The sequence below is a fragment of the Hibiscus syriacus genome, unplaced genomic scaffold (genome assembly GCF_006381635.1).
Source record: "Hibiscus syriacus cultivar Baekdansim isolate YM2019G1 unplaced genomic scaffold, ASM638163v2 tig00110893_pilon, whole genome shotgun sequence".
NCBI lineage: Eukaryota > Viridiplantae > Streptophyta > Magnoliopsida > Malvales > Malvaceae > Hibiscus > Hibiscus syriacus.
In genome coordinates, this window is record NW_024062901.1 from 794856 (window position 1) to 808074 (window position 13219).

General features: G+C 34.9%; 1 protein-coding gene across 1 annotated transcript; it reads right to left on the minus strand.

The window, feature by feature from the left end:
• Nucleotides 1-10336: 10336 nt before the first annotated feature.
• On the minus strand, nt 10337-11857 carry LOC120145213 (NADPH:quinone oxidoreductase-like). The gene is made up of 3 exons (XM_039159106.1): nt 11620-11857; nt 11326-11517; nt 10337-10772 (listed from the first exon to the last, which is right to left on the minus strand). The coding sequence occupies exons 1-3, from the start codon at nt 11714-11716 to the stop codon at nt 10468-10470; spliced, it is 594 nt and encodes a 197-aa protein (XP_039015037.1). The 5' UTR covers nt 11717-11857; the 3' UTR covers nt 10337-10467.
• Between the last annotated feature and the right edge of the window lie 1362 nt (nt 11858-13219).

Sequence of the window (13219 nt, forward strand, 5' to 3'; positions counted from 1 at the left end):
TATTGAATAAAAATATTTTTTTATTATTTCGGGTTGGGTCGGGTTTCTAATTCATATATTCGGGTCGGGTCGGGTGAAACTTTATTTTGGTCGGGTCGGATCGGTTTTTTTAAGTGTGATATTCGGGTCGGGTTTAGGGTGAAAAAAATCGGACCGACCTGAAAATATATATAATTCAGGTCGGGTCAGATTAAGTCATTGTTTTTATTAAATAAAAATAATTTTTTATTATTTTGGGTCGGGTCGGGTTGGATTTCTAATTCATATATTCGGGTCGGGTCGGATGAAACTTTATTTTGTTCGGGTCGGGTCGGGTGTTTTTAAGTGTGATATTTGGGTCGGGTCGGGTTCAGGTTTAGGGGAAAAAAACTGGACCGAACCGAAAATATATATAATTCGGGTCAGGTCGGATTAAGTCACTGTTTTTATTAAATAAAAATAATTTTTTATTATTTCGGGTCGGGTCGGATTTCTAATTCATATATTCGGGTCGGATCAGATGAAACTTTATTTTGTTCGGGTCGGGTTTTTTAACTGTGATATTCGGGTTGAGTCGGGTCGGGTTTTTTTAAGTGTGATATTCGGGTCGGATCGGGTTTGGGTTTAAGGTGGAAAAAATCGGACCGACCCGAAAATATATATAATTCGGGTCGGGTCGGATTAAGTCACTGGTTTTATTAAATAAAAATATTTTTTTATTATTTTGGGTCGGGTCGGGTCAGATGAAACTTTATTTTGTTCGGGTCGGGTCGGGTTTTTTAAGTGTAATATTCGGGTCGAGCTGGGTCGGATTTTTTTAAGTGTGATATTCGAGTCGGAGCGGGTTTGGGTTTAGGGTTAAAAAACCCGGTTTGACCCGAAAAAAATATATAATTTTACCTTATATATTTAGAAATAGTTATAATAATATCCCTCTATATATAATTTTATATATAATTTTTTTCAATTAAGTCAATGTTTTTATTGAATAAAAATATTTTTTTTATTATTTTAAGTTGTGTCGGGTCGAGTTTCTAATTCATATATTGAATAAAAATAGTTTTTGGTATATTTTTTTGTAACTAATTAACATACTCCGATTGGAATGTATCGAAATATTGTTATATCTTTTGGTAACTTATTAACATATTTTGATTGCGATGATTTTAACTTATAATGTTTATTAGCATGATTTTTATAATTTATTGAAATGAATAATCAATCAATAAAATGAAATTTTAATATTTTTTTAATTTTTTATAATATATTACTACATGTAAGTTGTAAAATAAACTAAAATAAAACAAAAAAACAAGAAGGACAATTCTATCATTTTACATTACTGAAATCAAATTCATCTGACATGTCTGCGAACCAAACAGAATATGGAATTGAATTCCAATTCCATTTTCTGCCAACCAAACAGAATATGGAATTGGATTCCAATTCCTACAGATTCCAATTCCTTCACAGATTTCAATTCCCTCATAAACATTCCAGCAAACCAAACGTCACCTTAGGTTATTTAAAATTTATTTTTTATTTTTTATTAAAAATAAATGTTTAATAATTTTTTATACTTTTGATTGTATAATATTAAAAATACTCGTTAACTCCATATTATATTTAGATAAAATAACTTCAGTGACCGAAAATGTATTATAATATACGATTTTAACCAACTTTTTTTGCATTTGCGAAAATGACCAACAAATTCGCAACGCGAACTCCTATTTCGCAACACAGGTTCCAAAATCGCAACGCAATTTTCCAAATTCGCAACGCAAATAGGTAAATCGCAACGCGAATTTGTAAATCGCAACACATAAGTCAAATTCGCAACACGGAATTTCAAATTCGCAACGCGAATTTATTTTTTATAACACAAGTTTCCTTTTCGCAACAAGATTTTCTAAATCGCAACACGAATTTTGATTTCCCAACTCGATTTTCGAATTCGCAACACGAATTTTAATTTTGCAACAGCTTTTATTTTTGCAACACAAATGTTTTGGGTATATAAACTACGCAACAACAGCAACTCATAACCTAAATCGCAACTCATTCCATCTCCATCTATCACTCTCTTTGGCGACATCCGTTCCAATATCCAACGATATTCTTTCTCTATTTTTTTACATAATTTTATTTCTATATAATTTTTCAATGATTTATCTCCCAAATTATCAACTATCAACTTAATAAAGGTATGTTTTTCTCGAAGTTAGTGATGATATCTAGTTTATAGCTCTTTTGTTTAGTAAATTAATTTACAATTTGTAGAATGAAATCACCTAATGTTAATTATGTTTGGATAGATTTGTGTTTTAGAGGGTCATGGGAGAATGTTCATGGTGTTTTACAATATATGCATTTACCCATGAATCTTCAACTAAAATTATCATTAAAAAATTTAACTTATGAAACTCTTATGTTAAGTGTTGCAAAGAAATTGAATTTAGAGCCTCTAAGTGGATTTAGGCTATCTTATCAGAGAAAAGGTAAAGTTTATTTGTTAACCGACAATGAAGATGTTGAACGATTCATTGCTTACATTAGTGTTTCGCAAGATGATGTTACATTGTATGTTGTTGAACCTAGAAGTAGTGAAGTTGGGTCACTAGCGGGTAGTAATCAACTAAGTGTTTCAACCCCAGTTTATGGTGCTCACAATGTACAATGTTATCAACCTCAAAATTTAATGGTTCCACCACAATTTCATCACCAAGAAAATTTTGTTTCACCATATTTCCAATACCAAACACAATCTCAAAAACAATCTCAAAACCCACAACATTTCCCTAATCCAAATCCCAATCAACTTTCAGCACCAAATTTCGGTTTTCGTATTGACCAGTTAGACGATGATGAGCCAACATAAAAAATTGTGAGTACTAGTCAGTATTCGAAATTTGATCTTGGTCAATACCCGGACTTTGATCTTAGTCAATACTCGGATTTTGATGATGTTTCAGAAGAAGAAACAAACCCTGCGTGTAATGATTTTGATATTGGTCAATACTCGAATTTTGATGATGAAACAGTCGCTACCTCCGAAGATGTTGTTGATGATAATGACGAGGAAGTTACAACTGTGAATGAATGTGTTGAACATCCATTATGTAATTCATATAACCCTGAAGAAGAAGAAGAAGAAGAAGAAGTCCCCGGAGAAAAGAAAAAGAAGAAAATATCACGAGAGTATAACTGGAATATGCCAGAATTACTTCAGATACCGAAAGAAGAGTTGGTAAAGATAGCAGTTGATTGTTACACAAAAGTTATTCGTATAAAGAAAGATGATTGTTTTGATACAAAGAAAGACTTGAAGATAGCTTTGTATACGAAATGTGTGGAAGATGGCTATCAACTAAAAGTTAACAAATCAAGCAAAGATCGTTTCGAAACAAAGTGTATGATTAACAAAAACTGTACGTGCGTATGATTGTAAAGAGGATAAAAGATTGTGAAATGTTTCAAGTTAGGACTTTTATTGATAAACATACATGTTCAAGAACCCAAGTTTTTCCTCACCATAGACAGGCAAACAAAAAGGTGTTGGGTGGTTTTCTGGCTGAGTTAATATTTTTGAATGGCATGGTATATCGGGGACATGAAATTATGACTGACATGAATGCTCGGTTCAAGATTAGTATCTCATATTCTCAAACTTGGAAAGCCAAATTTTATGCCTTGGAATTGTTGAAGGGGTCGCCAGAAGCATCGTTTGCCCAACTGCCTGCTTATTGTCACAATTTAAAGCTGAAAAATCCTGGGTCGGTAACTCATATCAAAACAGATAGAGATGGACTCTTTGAGTTGTTGTTTATTGCCATTGGTGCTGCGGTTAGTAAATCAATATAATTTTGTTGACTCATTTTTGTTAGTTACATGCATTTCACATTTAAATGATTATATTTCTTGTGTATATTATTTTGTAGATTCGTTCGTTTATTACTTGCATGCGCCCAGTTATTATAGTTAACAGAGCACATTTGAAAGGTCGATACCTTAGAGTAAACTTATTAGCTGTAGCCATGGATGCTAGCAATGGGATACTGCCAATAGCTTACGGGGTTGGCAAATCTGAAACCTCTGATTCATGGACATGGTTTATGGGGCATCTTAGAGATTGCATAGGTTCTATTAGTAATCTGAAAATCATATCCGATAGGGCAAACTCAATTGACAACGCTGTTAGAAGGTGTTTCCCAGATGCTTTTCATGGACTTTGTGGTGTTCATTTGTATAGAAATCTAAAATCAAGGTTTGCTGGTATAAAAATCACAAATGGGCATACTGGAAGGCTGTAAAAGCTTATCGGGAAGTGGATTTTAATAAGCATATAAATTGTTTAAGATGTGTTTTGCCTCAATGTGCTCAAACACTAGAAGATGTCGGGTTTGAAAGATGGTCAAGAGTACATCAACTTGGAGCAAGGTATGGTTTCATGATGTCTAATAGTGCAGAATCAATCAACGCTCTAAGTCGTCATTCCCGAAAATTACCCATTACTATGTTAATGGAGTTTTTTCGAGCCTTTATTCAACAGTGGTACTACAAGAAAAGAAATCATACATGTATTATTTCTTTAAATTCGTAACTTATCATATTTAATTTAAATATTTTACTAAGTATTATTTATTTAAATTTACAGGAACATTGGAACGTCGTGTTACACCATGGACTGAAAAAAAGATAACAAAATGTGTTGTGAAGTCAACGTCATGGAGAGTTAAACCATGTTCAAACACTTTGTTTGAAGTATTGGATAATAACTTAAATGGGCTTATCGATTTAAATGCAAAGACGTGTAGTTGTATGAAATGGAAAACATTTGGTTATCCGTGTGGCCATGTTATAAAAGTTGCTCTTCATCTAAACCAAGATGATTCAAGCGCATACGCTATGGATTGCTACACTACAGAAGTATATCGACAGACTTATGCCGAGATTGTCTACCCTATTCCACATCCTTCTGAGTGGGACATACCAGATGACTTACAAACAGTTTTGCCACCAGTCATGGACAACAGGCTACCTGGCCGACCAAAAAATCACGATCGTATACCGTCTAAGGGTGAAGAGAAGAGGATATCAACATGTAGTCGGTGCAAGGAAAGTGGTCATACAAGGTTGACCTGTGGATCACTAGTGCCATCACAATCATCTTTTCCTCTGGCAAAATATGGATCCTCATCAAAATCCAAAGCTCATAAGGTGCCAAGCAAAAGGAAATCAAAATCGTAATCAAAATCAAAATCTCAATCACAACCGACTTCACCTTTTGAGACTTATTAACTTAGGTGATTTTTAAATGCAAACGTTGTATTATGTGTATTTTATGTGTGAATGTATACATTTTCAGTTAGACATGCATTAGTAACTTGACTTTGAACATTGTTATGATCTGTTCAGTTGTTATCACTTATCAGATTATTGTCTGTTATCTTTTTGAAGGTGTTTTCCTTGAATTCGCAACGCGAAAGTCAAATTCGCGAATGTGTTTAATTGATTTGTTGTTTAATTTCACTCTGTATTATGTTGAAGGCAAAAAAGACCAGAAGGTACACTTTCGCGTTGCGATTTTGACTTTCACGTTGCAAAAGTGTACCTTCTGGTCTTTTTTGCCTTCAACATAATGCAGAGTGAAATTAAACAACAAATCAATTAAACAAAAAAATAATTCTTATTTACACTTATCAGATTGTTGTCTGTTATCTTTTTGAAGGTGCTTTCCTTGAATTCGTGTTGCGATTGTTGCGAAAGTGTACCTTCAACAGGTCCTTTTTGCTTTCAACATAATGCAGATTGAAATTTTCTTAAACAACAAATCAACTTTTACAAATCAATTAATTAAACAAGCAAAAAACAATTCTTATTTACACATCTAAAAAAATCAACAGCACATTTAACCCCATACAACTGGTTGTTTATGCACAAATACATCAATTTCACGCAGCTCACTTCAGGATCAGGATTAACCTGCAGAAACCAAACATTTGCTCAAACAACACTTTCTACACATCTAAAACCAACAAACATCAAATTATTGAATTCTAGGTACTTAACCAAACATTTTCAAACCAACAAAGAGTATATATGTTAACAACGCTTGCTCAAACTTACCATTGTTTATGCACACTTTCAGTAGGCGGATGCAGGTAGGCAACGTCTCGCATATATCACTCTAGCCATAAAATGCCAAAACCACAACCCTACTGCACCTCTATCTCTATCTGTGGGAGGTAGAAACTATTTACTTCATGTCGTCAAACGTTCCAAGCACATGCATATAAGAGGACCACAATCCCCTCTGGCTCCCTCCGTTTGTTTTGGCGCTGTCTCGTCTCTGATCATTGTAACTTTGAACTTTTTTGGCTTCTTGTTTCCAGATTTAGTCCAATAATCAATCGCATCCAAGTATTTAGCCAAATGAGCGCTCCATCCCTTACAAATAATATCTCTCAAATCAGACAATGGTATGTAATTCAACATGCTGTCATATACAATCGTCTTCAGGGATGGGAGCTGAAGCTCAACAAGAAGCCAATGACGACGTTCTATAATAGGGATAAACAACTGCAATCATAAATAATAATTCAATTGTGCACATCAAATAAAATTTATGAACACCTTTAAAATATTCAAAAATAAATTTAACCTTATCGACCTCCTATCACGCAGGATAAAGTTTAGCTTTTCCATTACCCTTAGTGAATTTAATAAATAATTTTTTTTTAAAAATTAATCAAAATGGAATATAAGAAGAATATAAGACTTACCCCCATTCTAAATAGCCATTGTATTCAACCCCTAATAACACACCCCACCAAGACCGATCAAGAAACAAATGCATATCATCGTCGAGTTTGCATATGTCAGCGTAACACCCCTGGCTTCGCTCATGTAGATAAAAATCAATTGCGGTCTTAGCCCAAAGGGTATTATCCAGAATTGTGTTCGGTAGTGTTCTCCTCTCCACTTCAGATACCAGAATGGTACTGACCGGTAACTCATACGAAAGCCAACTCTCATCCATCACGTCGGGCACGTGAGGGGGTTTATCAATATGTCGACATATTATGCCATGTGAATCGGGATCTTGAATGGTGGGAGGGGCCTCTTGAAGGATGATAGTGGCCTCTTGAACGATAGAAGAGGCCTCTTGAATGATGACAGGTAAATCGGGCTTCTTCTTATGAAGTCTTGGCATTATTGGGGTGAACGGAGACATAATGGCACGTGCACGACGTCTGATGCATGAACCCCGTCGTGCAAGAAAAACCCGACATAAAGCATCTACCTTATCGGGTCGCTAAAAATAAATTAATACATAAATCAGTAAATAAACAAATAAATAATGCCGAAAAAGGGTTATTTACATTTTTAGTATAATATTAAACAAACTTACCTCATTGCGTAGAGTATGAACCTCATTCTACAACGATGCAACAATCTCACGTAGAGCGGTTACCTTATCACGTAAAGTAGATACCTCACCACGTAAAGCACCATTGTCATCGCGTAAAACCTCTACCTTACCACGTAAAGACCGTACCTCATCATACCATGCACCATTTTCGTCACGTAAAATACCTACCTCCTCACGCAAAGCATTGACCTCATCATGTAACTCCCCTAACTCATCCCGTGGAGGTGGAGAACATGGAGATCAATGTCGTGGCATTTTTTTCGATCGTCTATCATGAGGTGATGGTGAAGAAGAGGCTCGATGATGTGATGGAATAGGTGATGGCTCTCGTTGTGGAGGTGATGGCTCTGGTGTCAAGCTGTAGAATCGGCTCGATCAAGTGATGGCTCTCGAAGTGGGGGTGCTCATCATCCATGCCATCAAAAAAATGCTTACTAGTTTGCCATCAATCAGTGGCAATCTCAGCCTCTGTGGGTGTCAACCTCTGCAATTGATAGTTGGCCTCCTAACAATATAAAAGCTCAAACAAAGTTAAACGTCTACTAGTAATAAGTTGTTTATATATGGTAGTATCTGTGTTAACTTACATCATTCATCGTCGTATATGGTAGTAACTCTTCCCAATCCAACATCCAGATCCTCATCCAGAAAATAGCCCTAGGAATATCATTTGAATTTTTGATTACATATGTCTGCATGCTGGGAAAAGCCTCAAATATCCAAATCTACAAACAATATAATACACAAACATTAATAATTGTTAAATATTAATTATAATTTTGGAAACATTATATAGAAATTCTTACCTTAAAGGCCCAAATAAAGCCTGCCAAAGTGTATTTGGAACCATGGCCACGCAAACTTTTTCGGTCCTCAAAGGCAGACGACAACTTTTTCCAGGTAACTTTCCATAGATATGAACCCCACGGAAACACGTTCCATGCATTTAGGTCCTCTACCAATAATATTAGGTCCTCAGAAATAGGTTGTCTGACCTTTTTGCCTACAAAGCCGGCATGCAAAAGTAATAAAAGGCATATTCGGACAGCATCAAGGTCATCCATCCGAGTAAAATCATCTTTAATAAGTAATCTTTTCAAGTCATTGACGTGTAAACTGGGCTTCGCCTTTGCCAGCTCAGGAAAAACCCGAGATAACCATGATGGGCGGGCGATATGACTAGTGTACCGACCTACTTCATCGTGTCCGAAGCGTAGACCAGTGATTAAGCAAAACTCCTCCCGCCCAAAACAAGTATACGCCGGTGGAAAATGAAATCATATCTCTTCATTACCACGTTGTATCCTCTCGGGTAGATCGTTAGTCATGGTCTGAAGAAACAAATGGGTCAACATAGCATCTCCACCTGGATGTTGTACTTTCAGCCATGACCCGAAGCAAGTATCCTCAAACAATTTTCTTTGTACAGGTGTAAGTGTCGACGCAATTGTAGTGGCTAGGCTTAATTTATTCCTTAGAGTCAATGAAGCCGAAAAAATTTCTAACAAAAACAATAAACATACCAAGTTAGATATACCAAAAACTACAAATTATACACTATAAACAAACATGATATTAAACAGTGAAAATAAAGCCAAATATGTTTCAAACTAGCACAAACTAGCACGGTATTCACCCAAGTCATTATTCTATCATAGTGAACAAAATGCATCAGATAACATTCCAGAAGTTATCAAATTGAAAGTTGGGTCAGGAAAATAGGAGAGATAATAAAGTTCAATGAGTAATGATGTAACTTACCCTTATATCTATACTGCAATATTTTACAGATACCTTCCTGGAACGGATGACTTGTTAGTTTTTGGAAAGTCTCACGTGCAGCAACCTTAATATACGGCTAAAGAAAGACTCTACCGTTTTTTTTTTTGTTTTTTTTAACAAAACCGGTAAAAAATTACCGGAAACATTATTATTTCTACCGGTTTTATTATTATTGGGAGCTTTACCGGTTTTGTTAACATATCCGATAAAGCGCTACCGGTTTTGTTATTTTTTCTACCGATTTTGTTATTATTGGGCACTTTACCGGAAATGTTAAAAAACATTAATGTTTTAGGTAGAAATAATAATGTTTTAGTTAATTTTTTTTATCAGTTTTATTAAAAAAATAATAACTAAACCGGTAACATCTTTCCTTAACTGTATATTAAGGTTGTCACACAGTAGAACTTCCCGTTAGTTTTTGGATATTGTGTACACAATATACCTTAAGTTTGAAGCAATTTGCAAATGCACTTCAGATTGGACTTTTCCTTAAGATAACCTCCTAAACTACCAACTTTTGGTTAGTTAAACATTTTTTTTATATTCATTTATTCCTTCAAGAAACTTATATTTTTTGAGTTAGTTATAGTATTTGGATAATACCTCTGTCAAACCAACATGATTTATCCAAACAAAATTCAAGAATTTAATCACCAAATCTATTTAATTTGCTAACTTACGAGTAACCATAATTATATTATGTCTGACATCTTCAGTTAAGGCCACCACAAATACCTTTCAATCTTAACTTCTTGTAGCATGCTACACAAGTGTTTACATCTTGTAGTGATGTTGCAGGATGTGAGCATCAATTTTGCTACGTTCTTGTCCAACATGTGGGTATTAGATTTGGCTTGGTTTTTGTAATTATGAATAATTAAGTTTTCCCATTTTTCTCATGGCCCGAAATTCAGTGTTGATGGCTTTAAATATCTCTAGATTTGTTAGTTTGTATATGTATGCATGAGTGTGGAATTTGCATGTGTTTTACGTGCAATTCATCTTCTTCACTATTCTTTTATATATAGGTAAGTATTTTCGCAGGGGATTGCTTTTGAGGTTGACAATGAGATGGTTGCAGATGACGATGACAGAGACGTTTCGCAAACAAACTAAATTAAATAAGGTTTTCTCACACTTGCTCGCAGTTTCAAGTTTATGGAGACAACATCTTTGAACTAATTAATCCCATTACAAAATGAAATCTAAAATTACATCAAATTCCAATCTATCAAAGTAACACTGCAACGAACGTGTAACTTGTTTACTTAGTTTTTACCTTGGAGTCGGAGGGTAAATGCTTGCAAGGCTACAAGAACTTCCTTTATTCTCTCCTTAGACGTCGGATCCACAAGGTTGCCATCGCTATCAAACTTCGCCGGAGGCTGAAACACATTCAAGTGAAACTCGGGTTTATTGATGAAATGAAGGTCAATATAAATCCCAATTTGGCGAAGATGATAATGTGACCGAGCACCGCCAAAGCCTCCGCCAGCGCTTATGATAGCGGCCGCTTTATCTCCCCATACATTTGGTGATCTTGAACCCCAGTCAATTGCATTCTTCAGAGGTGCTACAATGGAGCATGTAATTATATAATGTGAAATGGGTTTCTTTGATAGACTGTGATTAATTGATAAATACAAATAGTTGGTCATCTGATTTGTTGAGAATTTATAGATTTCGGTATATTTCGCTAAAGGTCCGCTGATCTCTCGTGTCTAATTACCTCCGAAGGACTCAAAAAGTATTTCTGCATATGGAAAAAGAACCTTAAATATCTCTCAAAATATTTTAATTTGCCCATTAATCTATCATAATTAAATCTATTATATTATGACCCTATAGCTAATATAGGCAATATTAATCATTATAAAACTTATTAAGTGCGATCGAGAGATATCGGATGCGACCTAATATCTTTATTTTCTTCTGTTCTACATCCTTAAAGATATAAAACTCTTTAATATCAACCAACAACTCTTCGTTCAAGTCAAAAAGAATGGATCGCTAGGAGTAACAGGAACTCATTTGATCCATCAAATGATTTCCAAACCATCAACACATAAATTCTTAATGAAATGATCATAAAAAAACACTGTACCATAGAAATATAGCAAAATTACCGGTAACTGAATAGTTGTATTCGGGGGAGGCGAAAAGAATGCTATCGGACTCCAAAATCTTCTGCCTGAAAGCCTCGACAGCAGGGGGATACTTCCCATCAACTTCCAGATCCGTGTCGAGCATTGGAAGTGGTGAAATGTCTATGTATTCCATCTGAATCCCATTAATGGACTCCTTACTAATCTCAGTAGCTGAAACAAAAAAAAAACATAAACAAATCAACATTCCCAGAAAACCAAATCAAAAGCCCAAGCTACAAAAAGAACAATTTAAAATTGATCGAAGACATTTACCTGTTCGAATTAATCCTCTGTTATAAGAGCCTTTCCTTAAAGACCCACATAGGGCAGCCACATTGATCACTGGTTTTGCGGCTACAACAGCTTCCATAGCACTCTAATCTCTTGAATCTCTCGTTTCCATTGGATAACGTGCTGGTGTCGTTATATAAAAGGGTGAAAGGTAGGGTTTGAAAGAGGGACGATGACAGGGGTTGGCATGCGTCGTCGATGAGGTTTGGGTTGGTGGGACCGTGTGATTAGAATAACTGGAGATCAGTGGTCAGATTTGGACGACAGGAATTGAATAATCAAAAAAGATTTTTTATGGTCTCCGAGGGAAGACATTTCTTTGGACAAATTTATATACTTTTCAAATTAAATTAGGAAATTAACACTTAAATAAATAATGGGGGTAAACTAGCCAAGTGGTCGCTAAATTTTTAGTAAGTTTTACTTTTCCTATGTTGGAAATGTTGGTGGGTACTCGATAAACACGTAATTTTATTAATTAAGAACTAAAATACGATACAACAACATGAACACGACACTAGTTGTTGCTAGTTTTTACAAATACCATAAACAAAGTTATGATAAGCTTCTCACCCAATCTCTCGGTTTTCTTCTTTACTCACTCATGCATATTTTTTCATGTACAAACTAACTACATAATTCACACATATATAAGGGATAATAAACCGACTAATTAAAGACTCTAGATGCCACCTTAATTTCTTTTTGCTGCCACGTTTTCATGCTTAATTGTTAAGTATGTATAAGTCAAAAACATTAAGGAAGTTTATTGCTAATTTTCCACGTTTAGGGTGTATAATTTGCCACCTTATTTCTTTAATCTTTAAGGACCCATATGTTGCCAAGTGTTTTTTATCATTTGTTTTTCAATTTACCACATGTTTGTAATTGTTGTCACCTAAATTAGTTTGTTGTTTTCAATTCTCCAACTTTACTGACGTTGAGTTTGATTTTTAACACTCCCCCTCAAACTCGAATTTTCATTCCAAGCTTTTCTTTTAGTCGATTGAATTCATCTGGTTTCAATGGCTTTATAAAAATATATGCAAGTTGATCTTCAGTTCTGCAGTAGATTAATTACATATTTTTATTTTTCACTTGCTCTCGAATAAAATGATATTTTGTATCAATATGCTTACTTCGACTATGGGAGACATGATTATTGGCAAGAGAAATTATGGACTTGTTGTCGATATAAATTGTAGTTGGTTCTTCTTATGCTAAGTTTAGCTCGTTCAAAATATTCTTTAACCATAATGCTTGACAAGTGCATGCTACAATGACTATATATTCTGCTTCACATGTTGAAAGAGACACCATTTGTTGCTTCTTTGAAGGCATGTACTTAACACTTTTTGTTGGACATCGATTCAACAGGTAAACTGCACATCGAACTGCTTCAGTCCAGAAATTTCTAGGTAAGTGCTTACCTTTTATCATGCTCCTCGCCATGTCAAGGATTGTATAGTTTTTCCTTTCAGTAACTCTATTTTGTTGAGGCGTGTATCTAATAGTCAGGTTATGGATGATTCTATGCTCCTTGTAGAATTCTTCAAATAAATCTGATGTATACTCGCCTCCT